Below are 15,682 nucleotides of genomic sequence, written 5' to 3'. Positions count from 1 at the left end.
CCAATATGTTTTTTTTAGTGTTTGGGCAAGTACAGAATAAACTGGAAACCAGACACAACCTGTTTCAGTGTCTGTATTTAAAGCAGCCACAAATATTTATTTGGCTTACTCCAGAGCTTTTTCATATTTTTCTCTTTGTCTGTACAAATGATCTTTTGAATGGCCTAAGCAGACCAATGTCTATTAATACTTGGATTACAACACAGTAAATGCTAATTTTTTTTCAAGAGTACAAAACATTATTTCCGTGTATTCAGTTCCTAATGTTTTTCTGAAGCCTTGCAGTTAATGGTGTCAATGCAGAACTTGGTCTGTGCTGCTCTGCTCTTGAGGACTTGTGGGAATTTTGCAAGGGTGGAGTAGAGTAGTTTGTGTCCTACTTCAGGCTTTTCTTTGTGCACAAGTAGCTGGAATTTTAGTATCTTGGAAGCCAGTGCAGTGTCTCCCATTCTGATGTGATTATTCTTTGGAGCTTTGGTATATTTTGACCATGAAAATAAAAAGGAATCTTAAAAGGGTGGGATAATTTAGGTTGAGAGGCCCCTCTGGAAATCACCTCCTCCAGCCCCCCTTTTTAAAGCAGGGCCAACTTCAAACATATCATTCTTTGTTCTTGCTCCTGCTAAAATTAGTTTGAGGAGGAGTATGTTAATGTGGCAGTGTATGGGTTGTTTTGAGCTGCTGCTTTCATTTCTGGTTCACTCTTCAGCTGAGCTTTTTCACTACATTATCATTTCTAATAATGCTTTAAACTTGGGAGGACTTTCTTTTCTGGAACTCTGTTAAAAAAAATATTCATATATCATTTCACCACAGGGAAAATAAATACCAGTAATTTTCTAGCAGTTGTGAGTTCTTTACTAGATCAACTCTAAATGTAAACTTGAAAATGTCTTATTTGCCCTTTTTCCTTAGCATTGATTTTTTTGGCTAAGAGGTACTTTTCTTAAATTCTTTTATCCTGGGTTGCTTTTGGCAAGTAGTAGCAGCAAGCAGGTAGTTCAGAAGTGGGTAATTGCTGGAGGTATTTTTATAAGCAAGGTATAGAATCCTTTTCAGATCTGCACATTCCCACCTATTGCATGCGGTCTGTTGAGCTGTTGCTCTGATTTGGGTACAGTTAAACATTTGATTAATATCAATTTAATGCTTGTGTAGACATTTCACGTGCTTTATAAATATTTCCATAACTTGCATATTCAGATATTTATCCAAACATAATTGCTATGGGCTTTCCTGCGGAGAGGCTTGAAGGAGTGTACCGGAACAACATTGATGATGTAGTAAGGTAAGGCTTTTATTTTTCTTTTCCTTCACTTATAAAACTGTGAATAATCTTTTCTATGCTCATTTATGTCCTGCTGAAGAAAGGCTGTGTGTTCTGACTTGTAGATATGCTGAGGGTTTTTTTGCATCTTGTAGATGTTGCCTTAATAGCTATCCTGGAAAATGTTGGAAAAAACAAAAAATGGCCAGGCTGCTTTCCTGGGTTGATCTCAAATGCATGTAATCTGCTTTTTTAGTGGGGAAAAATTGATTTCAGTAAGTTGTGATGGAGTGAAAAGAGCTTATTTGCTTATAGAAAGACATCAATCCAATGGCTCTCTTCAGCGTCAAGAGTTTCCTCAGGTAACTGATGGTATTTCAGGCTAAGTTTGCCCTTATCCTTTCTTCAGTTGATAAATTAAGTGCTTCATTAGTAAACTTTGATTTCAAATAATAAACGTAGTAAACATTTGTTTCAAATAGTAAATTTGAAACATGCATTTAAAATAGTAAATGTAAAAATAAATTATTTTAAATAAAGGCTTTTGCATTTGCTTGTGTTTAATAATTATGGACAAGGAGAAAGATGACATAAATCTTTTACTGTTGGTAAAAAAGCCCTTATAGGTTGTCATTTTTAATTTCAGATGAAGTCATTATTCTGAACTGCTGGCTGCAATTGAGGAAGAGGTGGAGAGTGTTGTAGGAACACTGTTGTAATTCATTTAGTTAAAACACTACCTGGAGAGTTTGAGAGGTTGCATTAAAAACTAAACACTTGGTAGGAACTGCTAAAAGTTTGTGGTTTCAGGAATCAAAGCTGTGATTTTTGTGAAGCCGTGGTGCTTTAGAGATCATTTGAAGTCATGAGCTCAGTAGCTCTGTGGGAGACACTGCCTTTGGGGTGAGGGATCATGCAGGAAGGTTGTCAGGGAAGGTGTTGGGTGTGTCTGGGTAAGGAGGTGCTTCTCCCAGCTGGGAGGTGCCACCCAGGGTGTCAGTGTCTCATAAATGCCGTGCTCCCCCATGGCATCCTCCTGTCTGAGCTGGGCGTGTGGATTTGATGCACTCCCTGCACACAGGACTGGCTGGATGGCTGCAGGCAACGTGGTGTGGGCAGCAGCTCCTGGTCCCTGTGGAGACCAGGGGACAGCTGGGGTCTCTGAGGGGCTGGTGCTGCTCAGCAGCTCTGAGGGTGGCAGTGGGACTGAGGCACCCGCAGCACATCCAGTGGTGACACCGAGCTGAGGGTGTCAGTCACATGCTGGATGGAAGGGATGGATCCAGAGGCTCCTGCACAGGCTGGAGGGCTGAGCTTGCACCAACCTTATGGAGTCCAGCAAAGTGAAGTGCAGGTTCTACACCTGGCTCTGGGCAACCCCCAGATCAATCCAGGGGATGAGCAGCTGGAGCAGCCCTGGAGAAGGACCTGGGGGTGCTGGGGGTGAGAGCTGGGCCCCAGAACTCCCCAGTGCCCTGGGCTGAGCCCCAGCGTGGGCAACAGGGGAGGGGGGATTCTGCTCCTCTGCCCCTGTGCTCAGGTGAGACCCACCTGGAATTCTGGTGACTCCAACATAAGAAGGATGTGGAACCCTTGGAGCAAGTCCAGAGAAGGCCACTGAGTTCTGGTGGGGATGGAGCCAGGCAGGGGTGAGAGTGGATGGACTTGAAGGTCTTTTCCCATCCAAATTGTTCTGAGATTCATTGACTCTACAGTTGCTGGCAGGCAGAGCTAGAGCTGCAGGAATCTCCATGGGGATTGAATCCAGGCTGGGACAGAAGTGAGCTGAGCTCCTCCATTCCCCCTGGGAGGACTCATCAGCCTCACCTGACAGTCAGTGCTCTGGAGGCAGTGGCTCCCTGCACAGCTGCACTCAGCTGGGCTCCAGGGGGTTGGTTTTGCATGTTCCACTGTCATGACGAAAATCACCATCCCCAAATAGCACTGAGGGTGTCAGAGCCTGGAGCTGAGCTGGCTGGGGGAAGTGCAGTGCCTGCATTCTCTGCTGCCCTGGTGAGAAGTCATCACTTCTCCAGGGCTGGGCAGATCAGTGAGGGTCAGTGCAGTAGGCAGGAGACACTCCTGGGGTGTGTGTGTGTGCCTGGATTTTTAACAGAGGGGGAAGTTGTGTTCTCTAGTTCACACAGGAAAACGTTGCTTGGAGAAGCTGTGGCTGCCCTGGATCCCTGGCAGTGCCCAAGGCCAGGCTGGACTTTGGGGCTTGGAGCAGCCTGGGACAGTGGAAGAATTCCCTGGCCATGGCAGGGGTGGAACTGGATGGGCTTTAAGATCCTTCCCAAGCCACAAACTCCACCTCTCCAGCCAGTTTTCTTTCCCAGCAGTCAGAGGCACCTTTTTATCAGCTGATGGAATATCCATTCCCTGGATACTCCACCTTTGAAAACTGTGGGTTAGGAGCAAAGGCTGGACTTTGGAAAAATCACAGAATGGTTTATGTTGGAATGTATTTAAAGCTCATTTCCTTCCAGCCCTGCCATGTCAGGGACACCTTCCACTGTCCCAGGCTGCTCCAAGCCCTGTCCAGCCTGGCCTTGGGCACTGCCAGGGATCCAGGGGCAGCCCCAGCTGCTCTGGGCACCCTGTGCCAGGGCCTGCCCACCCTCCCAGACAAGAATTTCTTCCCAATATTTAATCTAATGTGGGAACAATGTAAATAAATATTATAGGCAGGAGTCTTTGAAGGCCCTCTATCCATTCACTGCCTTGATTTCAGTAGCTTCTTGATGAAGGAAAATACATTTTAGTGGTTGAGTAGGTAGATATGTGTAAATTAGATTTTGGTACTGGAATGGTCTATATAATTATTAAGCTGTCCATAAACACTGATCAAAAGGAGAAGTGATCACCTAAAAGCATCATCAGCCAAATTAAGATAAGCAGAGATGTAAATTAAGTGGCTGCAGGGAACTGGATGCTTAAGTATTATTACATTTGTTGCCTTCTCTTTTTAAACAAGAATAAAATGTGATCATGCAGCATTCTGCATGTTGCAGTCTTCATCTGCTCCAGTCATCTTTTTATTGGGGAGTTTTTTTCCAAGTGATTTTTTTGCAGAAATCCAAGGTGCTCGAGCTCCCCAGCAGCTGGTATTGAGCCAGGATCCAGCAGTGGGCTTTTTCTGAATAGCTGGTACCCTGACAAATTCCAGGCTAATGCTGGATGGAAGTACAACCTGCACTGCTGGCTGTCTCCTGTGACTGACACTTGGAGATGTTTTGGATGGAATTTTGTCCTTAAAAACATCCTTGCCTGGAAGCTTATACTCCACAGTGTGGATATTCCTGGAAGAGCAGAGCCAGCTCTCCTCACTCTCTGGTGTGTGTTAACAAACAGGAGCGTCTCCTGAAACAAATCCCCGTGTCCACCATCTTCCTGAGGCTCTCCAAGGCTGCCAACAGGGGCACCAGTGGCAGTCTGGGTATTATTTTCTGCTGCTCTTAGAGTTTCACACTCATAAGGAGCAGTCACATCTGTTCTCATTTTAGTGCAGGCCTTTAACCACAGAGCTGTTCTAGGTTCTTCTGGAATATTATGACTGATAACCAGAACTTGTTTTTGCTTGAGCTTTCCAGGATTTTAGCAGCTAGTGTTTCTTTTCAATTTGAACAGCATGTTCTGTCATGGCTAATTAAATTCCTTCTGGCTGATGTGCAGATACACACTGTTGATGATGTTAAGTGTAAACATTTGCATGTTATTTCTTCTTGCACATTGCCAGGTGACACATCATATATAATCACAGCAGTTCTGATGAATCATGCTTGCAGTTTGGCTCGTCGAGGCTTGTATGGGAAGTTTGTGTTCCAAAGTGAGCATGGAAATGAAATGAGTGTGAAAAAGTGTAGTGGTCCTCCTTCCAAAACCCAGAGTATCACTGGGAACAGACTTCAGTAGCAAATAATAAAAAAACTGGGGTTAAAGTGAATGATTCTGTCTGGAACTGAACACAAGAGTTACTTTACCTGCTTTTCTTCCTTGTGGCAAAATATTTGGCATAGGTGATTAAATAGGAAGTGTTGCCAGATACCTGGTGTGGTCAGTGCTTTCTGCTTAAAATAACCAAGCCTTCCTGAGCTTCTTACAGTGACCTGCAGGTGTTTTAGGAATCAGGAAATCGGTCCATGTACAGTAAATATTTAAGTTTCAGGTCAGACCTTGCTTCCCTTAGTTACATTAGTGGTGTTATCCATGCTGTTGGATTATTTGGAGGAGTGAGGTTTGCCTCCTTGATTTTTGGGGCACTGCAGTCTGGGACTGCAGAACTGCACATGCTGGTGCTGCTTTAAAGATGTTGCAAATTAAGGTCAATATTATTCAATGTATATTCATGCATACATTTTTTTTTTTTCTCTTGAAGGTTTTTGGATTCAAAGCATAAAAACCATTACAAGATATACAATCTGTAAGTATTCTCTTAAAAGATACATTCTCCAAAATAATGACTTCTAAAAATAGCTGAAGAGTGCAAGTGGCTTGTTGCTGTCCTGAAGCAGAGCTGGAGATGTTTTGCACATTTCTTAAAACAATTAAGCCTGATTGAGAGCCCTGGTACTTCATTTAGTGGAGCTGAGTGAGGTTAAATGAAATGCTGGTGTGTATTCATGTTACTTGAACGCTTTTAAATGACTTGGCATCCAGCCCATCTGGAGCTTGGGCCATGTGATTAAAAAGTGAAAAGTAATTCACAGCAGGCTTTCTGTTCATGTATTAATGTCCAATTGCCAAATGAATATTTTCCTGTTTTTTTTCTCTATTTATTTTTTAATCAAACTGCATTGGTACCAAAGTTCTGTTTGCTTCCTCCCTCTTCTTGTGTGTCCCTGTTTATTACTTCAAAGAAGCTGTTGGAGCAATTGGCAGTGGTTTCTGACTTTTCTGAAAATTTAGTTCTGCAAAAAGCTGTAACTGTTACAGGAGTTTTCTGGTTTTGGGTTTTTTTGGTTTTTGTTGCTGTTCCTTCATCTAATTTATTCGTTAGCTTAGTCTAATTTAATTTGTATAAATGACTTAGTGATGTCGAAGAGTCGTGGTTTTCCTACCCCTCACTTTTTTCCTAAAAATGCAAGTTGAAGATTGAGTCTCTGAACTGTTACAGCTTTATTATTTTTTAATGAATGTTTTTAAATAGCTACAATTAATAGAAAATTTACTGTAGTACAAGTGCAGGTAGAGGAGGTAACTCCTGGCTCTCTACCTTTGGAATCTTCTGGAGCTCTGGATCATTTAAAATCAAAACTCCCCTGGTTCATCATTCCCCCCAAAGCCTCCTGGCAGCCCCTGCTTGTTTGAGCAGCAGAGCAAGGGCAGCTAAAGCCAATCTCCTGCTGCTGCCTGGGGCCAGTGCAGCTGTCACCTGCTGGGAAGGGTGGCTTTGGTGTCCTTGAGAGGCTCTGGCTGTGCTGAGCCCCTTGTTCCAGTGTGGCTCCAGAGGTGCCAGGTAACAGCCAGAGGCTGCTGGAGTCAATTTGTCAGAAAGCAGGATTTTTAGGAAGACTGATGAGCATCTTTTCAAGTACCACCTCTCTGAGGAGCTCCTTGCTAAGTTTCCACTTTGCTGTCTGCCAGCTGCCTCATTTTACTGTAAAGTCCCCCAGCCCTGCACAGGAACAGCTTTTTAAAGTTTGTGAGAAGAGCAGTGATGAGACAAATGAATTTGACATTTTTGTGTTTTCAGCTGTGGAAAAAACATGTCCAGGTGTGCCAAAGTTTTTGTCTTTGGGTTCCTTATATAAAACTTTTTCTTGTTGTTAACTGCAAAACAATCATAAATGAATCTTGCTAGAATTACTTTATTCATCCTCAGATGAAACATTTCAGAGGGTAATACTGTCTGGAGATATCTTAATGCTTATGGAGGCAAATTTTATACACATAATAAAATGCCATCAGGTGAAATGTGGCAAAGTTTGGTCAGGAGATGGGAAGGAATTGCATCTATCAGGTATTCCAAAGAACTCCATTTCTTCAGATTAAGCTGATCCTTTGTAAATAATGATCTATTGTCTGTGTTTCAAAGGAGGAGGTGGGAGTTCAGAGGAGTTACATGATTATAGTCAGAATTATTTCAAAAATCTGTCATGGGATTTGAGTTCCCTTAAGGTAGCTGTTCCATGAAGTTGATAAAAATGTATGTATTGAGCAGTTTTATCTAAAAGGATTTAGAGATTTTTCTGAAACGATGTCAGTTATGTCCCATCCTCACATCTTGGCTTTTAACTTCCCAGCAGTTTGAGCAGTTTAATTTTCCTTCTTGTGTTGCTCCTCTCTTGTTTGCCTTTGCTATTTCTTCAGTATTCTCCTTAAATCTGTTTTACATCTCCTTTAAATCTGTTCTTCCACTTGGATCTCCTAACTTCCCATGCTGATAGTTTGTCACCTGCCCTGTTGTAATCATCCCCATCTTCTCCAGTGGGTTTCCTTGAGCTGTCCTGCAGGCAGGTGGTTAAAGGAAGGAGCTGTGATGAAAATGGGGATTTTCTGTGCTTGCTGTGTCCCTGGGGCTGGGCTCTGGCAGAGGAAGCCCCAAGTCCTGTCAGCAGTGGCACCATGGCTGATCAGGAGGGTGCCTGGCTGGCAGCACTTTGTTTCTGGGTTGCTTTAAACTCGCTTTAATCCTAAGGAGGATCCTAATAACAGCCAACCCCTTCCTTAACCTGAAAAAATGCCAAAAAATATTCAGGTTTCATCTGGAGATCTGATGCTATTTGAGTTATAATAGTGTTTAAAACCCCCACCCCAAATGGACTTGCAGCACTAAGCCCCACCATATCTCCAGAGTGTGTCTTGGTGGGATTTCTGCTGCAAATACCCACAAATTCAGTGCAGCTGAGCCAGGAGCTCTGCACTGGTTGTGTTCAACCATTGCTTGTGTATCCTTGGCATCAAGAAAACTATCTTTTAATCCCTCATGATATTCTGCTCAATGATACTCTCTCAAAGTTCCAAATTTGATGGGTTTTCTGCCCATTTGTGAATTCAAAAAATGTTTTGAAGACTTTCATCTCTTACTGCCCATATGAGCTGGGTGTTTCTTTAGAAGGAAGCAGGAAGCTTTCCTGGCTAAGATGCTTTGTGTTAACTGCTTTGCTTCCTAGCAGCTCCCAAAGTTTCTGTGCTGCTGGCTGCTCCATCCCCCTTGGATGGACATCCTGCATCCAGCTCTTTTCTCAAAGGCTCCAGTGCAGATAATATTTCTGGGAGTCCCCTCTGCCAGCTTAACGTGGTCACTTCTGACCCAGATGAAGTGTCAGCAATGTGATTGGAGCTGTGAAAGCTGCCAGGCTTTTCCCTAGCAGAGGGTAGAGCTGAGAAGGCTCTGGAATTCAGGGAAAGGGAAGCCCTGAGAGCATGTACAGCCCCAGCAGACCTGCCTGTGGCTGTGTCATGGGCAGAGCTCAGGGCAGCACTGGGAGGCTCCAGTTACAGTCACACAGGGAGCAGCCCAGTGGCTTGTGTGTCTGAAAGTGTCAACTAAGCTCCATGTGGCTCCAAAGGCTGCAGTCATGTCATACCTGGTAAGCAGAGATGAGTTCATAGCAGTCCTGAAACTGCTGTGGGAATTGGAATCCTGTGAAGAGCACAGGCTGTAATCAGAACTGAAGATCTAGGTGTGATTTGTCTGCTGAAATGACTCCAGCAGTTGTGTTTCAGCCTGGTGTCCTCTTTCATAGAATCCCAGAATGGTTTGGGTTGGAAGGACCTTAAACAGCATCTTGTTCCACCCCCCTGCTGTGGGCAGGGATGCCATTCTTTAGATCAGGCTGCTCAGGTCCCCATGCAAGCTGGTCTTGGCAGGATTGTTGTTAATTTTCCTTTCTGAACTGCACTTTCACTCACATCATCTTCCAAGAGAAATTCTGGAGGGTATGCACTCTTGCTTTCTTTCCCCTTAGCCCAGGATCTGATTGTTCCTTAGTGTGCTGGTTTGGCTGGTTTAGAGCCCAGCTGAGGGGTGGTTTGTGTCTCATCACTGCTGTTTGTTCCTGGGCAAGGCAAATCCTCTGTGGTTTGCTGTGTTTTTGTTTAGCTGGAGAGGGTCTCTTCGAGTTGGGAGAGACTGATGCAGCTCCAGAGCCTTCAGAAATGTGCTGCAAATACCCACAAATTCAGTGCAGCTGAGCCAGGAGCTCTGCATTGTCTGTGTTCAACCATTGCTTGTGTGTCCTTGTTATCAACAAAACTATTTTTTAATGTCTCATGATATTCTACTCAATGTGCCATTTTCCAGGGGAAGTTTCCCACATTCCTGAGGGGGAATGTGGCTACCTGGCCTTCAGGGGTCACTTAAATTCAGGAATCAATGCCAAGTGGCAGAGCAGTGCCACAATCTCTGCTTGATCCAAGTGATCTCCGTGATAATATTAGTGGGGTTTGTGGTGGATATCCTTGTGATCCCCGTTGCTCTGAGCACCCTCACTGCTGCTGAGGCACCCTGAGCTGTGTTCTGGGTTCAGCATCCCTGCATGAAGGTCCCAGCTATCTGCTCTCCATGTGTTTGGCAGCACAAAGCTGCTCCAGTGCTGGAGCTGCTCTAGCACAGGGTTAGGAAGTGCATACTCAACTCATACTTGCATGAATTGAGTCACACTGACTAAAACATAGCCTTGGACTACAATTACCAGAGGGTAAGTATTTGCCTTTCAGTAAAATAATTCACATTTTACTGAGCAGTGTGCTGCAAAACAGTTTTGGTTTTTTTTTTCCTGTGTGTAACCTCTAGTTTTAAATCATAAAAGGTGATGGGCATGCATGATTTTCCAGGGTGTGACAGATGCTGGGAGTGCCTCAGAGACTTGTGTTGAACTCTTGTCTGTTTTTCTTTTTCAGATGTGCTGAAAGACATTATGACACCGCCAAATTTAACTGCAGAGGTACGTTTTTACTGCCTAATGTGTGTTCTCTTTAAACCTCAGTGAATGAAGGCCTAAAGGAGGAGCTGATGAATAGTCATGTAGGAGATTTGGGCACAAGGAATGATGTCAGATTGCTTTGAGTCATTGGAAAAATTTGCTATATTCTTGGTGCTTTCAAAAAAGTGTGTTCCTGACAGTTAAAGATCAAGATCTAACACAAAGTCTGCAGTTGCAAAAAATTTCTGCAGAATGGGTTACACGGAAGTTTCAGTTCAGTGAAGTACAAATTCCTTTTACAATTTACATGTGAGGCTTGGAGGAGTCTGGTGCTTATGAAGGATGCAAATGGAGAACGTTTAAGCCATTATCACTATGTGTAAAAGCAACTTTTGGGAGATCTTGCCAAGCCTTCAGATTCTAAAATAAAAATTAATTCCCATGTGATCTCTCTTAGAGATGATCAAAGACACTCTGCAGAGCTTCCAAAAGCAGTGGGGAATCTTTCAGGGGTGTCTTTTGACTTTGTGAGTGGCTACTGATGTAGCTGTTATGTCAGAATTACCTCCCCAGGCAATAAATAAATGCAATTTACCTTTTTTTCCTTGGGCAGAGGAGCATTTCTTGCTCAGAAGTTGTAGTTCCCCTCAGATGAGGGTAGATGAGGAGTCCTTGTGCCTATGGAATTGTAGGAGATGAACAAATTTTGGTCTTCTTCTGCATCATAGCAATGGCTCAGCTTCTATTTTCCATTATTATTATTTTAAACCATCCATCTAGTTATGGAAGAGGGTTTAGAATGTGACCAAAATGTAATTGGCTGCTTTAATGTCTGAATATAGAAGGACTGAAATTGTCTTGTTGAAGTCGTCAGCGCTTCTGATTTGCTCTTCAGATGGATGTTGAACGACAGTGCCCTGAAAGCTCACTCCATACTCACCACTAAAGGAAAAAGTATTTTAGGATCTGCTTGAGCAGTGCTTTGTGGGAAACAAGAGAAGAGGACATGTTCTAATATGGCCACAACATATGTTTGCTTGAGTTTCTGCTTTTTGATACGGGGGAGCTCAGCTCCCTTCACTGTCAATCCCAGCCCCAAATGCTGTTTGTGACAGCCCCTTTCACAGCTCCTCTGCACAAGACATGCTGGGTTTTTTAATTTTCATCCCCGAATTAGTTAACCTCAGATAACCAAATTGGTGACTCAGGACTTCCCTAAGCAGAGGAACAAAAGTTGTACTTGAAAATCTCTTGAAGTGAACTGACTGCAAAGGGAACTTCTGATTGTACCAAGCATGAAACACCAGAATAGTTCATTATTCACCCAGGATGATCTTGCATCACATTAAACTCCAAACACTGAAAGCTCTTCATCTTCTTTGGGAAGCAGCTTTATGTCCATGGTTTTTCCAGTTTCTGAAATCCTTCCACATGCTGGAATTGTCTTCTGCTTTGCCACAGATTTTCCTATTTTTTCCAACTCTTCTGTGTGCTATGGGATTCTTCTTGCAATGTGTAGGGGCTGGGGGAGAGAGCAAGCAGAATTATTGTCCATTGTAAGAACTGTACCATTGAGGAACTGCACCTTCTCAAGGTCCTGCTCGAGACTGTGCAGCTTAATATTTCTTTCCTCCCTCCACACCATCCCAGGGCACCCATATCCTCTTCTCACTCCAGCTTTGAAGAAAGTACAACAAGGTTTGCCTTTGATTCCAAATCTTGGAGAGCATCTTCAGCATCCTGTGACTGCTTGGGAGTTTTCAGGCTGTTCTTTCAGGACTTCTTTACTCCCCTTTTCATGGAAACATTGCTGGCTCTAGTTGTGATAGACTCAAAGCTGTAAAGACAAACTTGCAGCATTTTTGCAACTTCTTTTCTTAGGGATTTCTAAATAAATTCCATCTTTTAAGTTCACATAAAGCTTTAAGGATCATTTGGGAAGCCTTTGGATCTTCCATGTGGAAGAGTTTGTGTGTTGATGTTTGTGAATATATGTTGCCTCTTTAGCAAAGATTACTCACTTCATCAGCTTCCCCATTTGTTCTGGGAGATGAAGGGGGCAGTCTGTGAGTGAATAAAGTTGGTGATCATTCCAAAAGGCTGTGGACTCGTCCTGCAATCCTCCAGCAGTTCCATAACTTCACCCCTCACTTGTGCTCTTGCAGTCCTTGGGGATTCATCAAAAGCAGCCTTGTATGTGTGACTACGGAGTGGTGCTTACAAAACCAATACAGACACTTGCCAAAAAAATGAAATGTATTCATTTTTAGCCCAGAAAAGGAAGTGGTGTTTCTAGATGAGAATTTTGAAGTGTACCAGAGTTGTGTTTGTACAATCCCAGCGCTGTCCATGGAGAATTGGGGTGCACTTTCATCAAGTTCATCTGCTGAAACCAGAACATTGTGTGTAGTTCTGCTGGTCAGGGTGATACTGTCCCTCATCTGATCTGAGGTGGGAGAAGTTTGGGTGCTGCTCTCTGCTTAGTACTTATTTTTAGCTTTCACAAGTTTCCTTGCATTTCCTGCATCACTTGAAATTCTTTTCATCCCTAGATGGAAAAGTGTGTGTGAATACAGGACAGGACAGCATTGTTCAGTGCTTTGACTCTAAACCCCATAAGCATTGCCAGTGTTTTACCTGAGATTTCTCTCCCAATTACCATTTTTGAAATATGAAAATGGCAGGTTTTTGTTTCACAAGGCCTTTGAGCAGCTTTTGAGACTTTGTTCCCAATGTAGACCCAACCGTGTTCAGTAATTTTTCACTAAAGTTCCTGTTGTCTGCTCAGTGACTGAGGTCTGGCCTTGTTCTCTCTCAGCAGGTAGTTTAATTATTGCTGGGATAATGGCTTTTCACAAGGTTATTCTGTGTGCCAGCACGCTCTTAAATTCTGGAAAATTCATGTTACAGAGCCTGTGCAGCTCAGCTTAATAGAGGTGTGAAATAGTTGCTCCACGGAGCAGGATGTCTGCTTACAGATTAATGGAGAAATGTCAGCAGTGTTTATGATACACTGCATAATACTGGAATTAAAAATACATATCAATATGTGAGATGAGGGGGGGTTATTGAATAACTGAATTTTTACATGCTTGTCACAAAGGTGACCTGAGCTTGCTTTGCCTTTTGAGGTTCTGATGAACATCTCCTTCTCCCTGCAGTTGCACAGTACCCTTTTGAAGACCATAACCCACCACAGCTGGAGCTCATCAAACCTTTTTGTGAAGATCTTGACCAGTGGCTAAGTGAAGATGACAATCATGTGGCAGCAATCCACTGTAAAGCTGGAAAGGGACGAACTGGTGTAATGATTTGTGCATATTTGTTGCATCGAGGCAAGTTTTTAAGGGCCCAAGAAGCCCTAGATTTCTATGGGGAAGTAAGGACCAGAGACAAGAAGGTGAGCTGTTGCTGTTCTTCTGTCCTTCTACCTGTAATGTGCTGCTTTTCCTCCTTGAGATCCATTTGGGGCTCAAACCCTTTGTGTTGTCTGATTTAGCTCCAATAGGGTTGGATCAGTGCAGCTGGAAATGGAAAAGCTTTCCTTAGCAGCAGTAGCCTTTAGTCACAACACTAAACCAGCCTGGTTTTAACATGTCCTGTTCAAGAAGACCTGGACAGCTGATTTTAAATGGCTTTTTCAGCATGTTCTGCTGCATGGTGCATCAGAGGGGCAGTGAACTTTCTCATTCAGCTTTTTCAACCCAAATAAGAGGATTGTTCCAGCTGATTTTGCCTGAATGGATGAGTTGTTCATCTCTTCATGTTCCCTTAACTGCTGTGGTGGAGTTTGGAGATGCATAGGGGAATATTCCAACTGGAAGGCCCTTACTGTTGGATGCCCCTTTTCAGTAAAGGGTAGTTAAGGATCTTTCTGGCAGGGTTAGGCCTCATTAATGAGAATTTAACCTCCTTATTTGAACTCTTCTCCAAAGATGATAAGGTGTGACTTTTAAGGTTGTTTTAGCAAGTTTCCCTGCTTGTCTTCGACAATTTCCCTGAGTGTGGTGGCTGAACATCCCAGGGGGATCATCCCTGCAAGCCAGTTTTAACCTCCTCAAGCACAGAGCTCTCCCTGTTTCTGGACTATTTACACAAAGTATTAATTTCAGTGTGTTGGTCTCTAATAAGAAGACCTTCATGTTTGAAGGCTCTTGAGAGTGTTACATAAAGAATTTTAGAATTTGGCTGGTAATTCATTGGAAGGAGTAAGAAACTCCTCAGTCTCCTCTGCTGACAAGGTGGAGCTGTTATTTATTCCATGTACTGCTGAGTTGGTTGTGGTGTAATGCTGGAGTGGAGACAAGATCAAGGTTTCCCATCAAAACTTTGTGGCTTTTGGTAAAAGTGCATGAGAGAGGCTAGGAAAGAGCAGTGAATAAACAGAGTAGATTGCTCCTGCTGATAAAGGTTATCTCCAGAGCTGGATAAAGCAGCATGAAAACGACAGAACTGAACAAATAGACAGTGAACTGCTGTGCCTCAGTTTCCCTTTTGTGAAAAGAAGGTTGTATTTCTGCAAGTTGGGGGTAAGGCCAGTTGGGTGTTTATCAATATCCCAAGGGTACCTTGGACATCTTGGAGGGGAGAGAGAACTCGGCAAACAGGAGTAAGGAGAGCCTTGTTTACTTGACTGTAAACACTGTCTGCAACCAGCAACTTGTTTTGGTTTCAGTGTCTCTCCTGCAAGAGTTGACTTTTTTCCCTTCCCAGCTCCACTTGAGCATGGTTATCTTGCTGTGGCCAGTGGACAACGTGTGATTCACATAATCCTTCAGTAGTGTTTATAAACAGGTATTCCAGTGCAGGTTTCTGGAGCCTTTTCTTCCCCTGTGGCCCATATTTCAGTGTTATATGTCAAGTGCTGCTCTCCGATTTGATATTTCACCACACCTTTGTATAACTGACTTCCTCAATTCAAAGTCAATGAGGCATCAAAAGAGCTCTCTGCACAAAGGGACAAGCAAATGGCTTTTTTCTTTCTTTTTGGGCCAACATAGATATGATAAAGGAAAACTGGCTTGAATAGGGACCAGATTTTCTTGGTTTAAAGCAAGGACAACTTTGCACCTGTAGCTGCTGAGAACAGCCCAGCTACAACCAGTGCTGCCATTAATGCTCCCAGCAGAGCGCTGCTGCGAGGGCTCAGGCTGTGCTGGCAGGAAGCGTGAGTCTAATTGCAAGAGGAAGTATGACTAATTGGTCAGGAGCACAGCCCTGAGTACTTCTGGAGCCAGCTTTTCCCAAGTGCCTGCTGGGGGAAGCAGCTCCGGGGAGGCCTTTGCACCATCAAGTGAGAGTTGTTGTAGGTGAGGCTCAGAGTTGCTGTTCTTGTGCTGGGCAACAAGATATGGCAGAGCCCAGGCTGTCTCTGAGCAAAACCTCTTGTGGGGTGTTTTATTTCTTCTACAAGCTGCCTCTTTTGGCTTCTGAAAGTCATTGTAGTGGAGGGAACTTAGTCAGAAGAAGGGAGTGGTGAAGATTAGGAAGTGTGGGCTGCATGGTAGTGTCTGTCAGTCTCCACCACTGCAGAGTACGAGTGACT

General features: G+C 43.6%; 1 protein-coding gene across 1 annotated transcript in view; it reads left to right on the top strand.

Annotated features, from left to right (window-relative positions):
* Nucleotides 1–15,682, top strand: part of PTEN (phosphatase and tensin homolog) — a 48,014-nt gene that overhangs the window by 14,529 nt on the left and 17,803 nt on the right. The window contains exons 2-5 of the mRNA XM_021537083.3: nt 1,204–1,288; nt 5,646–5,690; nt 10,115–10,158; nt 13,299–13,537. Of these exons, the coding sequence (XP_021392758.1) occupies nt 1,204–1,288; nt 5,646–5,690; nt 10,115–10,158; nt 13,299–13,537 (413 nt within the window). The remainder of the gene's footprint in view (nt 1–1,203; nt 1,289–5,645; nt 5,691–10,114; nt 10,159–13,298; nt 13,538–15,682) is intronic.

This window comes from Lonchura striata, chromosome 7 (genome assembly GCF_046129695.1).
Source record: "Lonchura striata isolate bLonStr1 chromosome 7, bLonStr1.mat, whole genome shotgun sequence".
NCBI lineage: Eukaryota > Metazoa > Chordata > Aves > Passeriformes > Estrildidae > Lonchura > Lonchura striata.
Note: the sequence above shows the minus strand (reverse complement) of the source record. Positions and strands in the feature narration are given on the sequence as shown.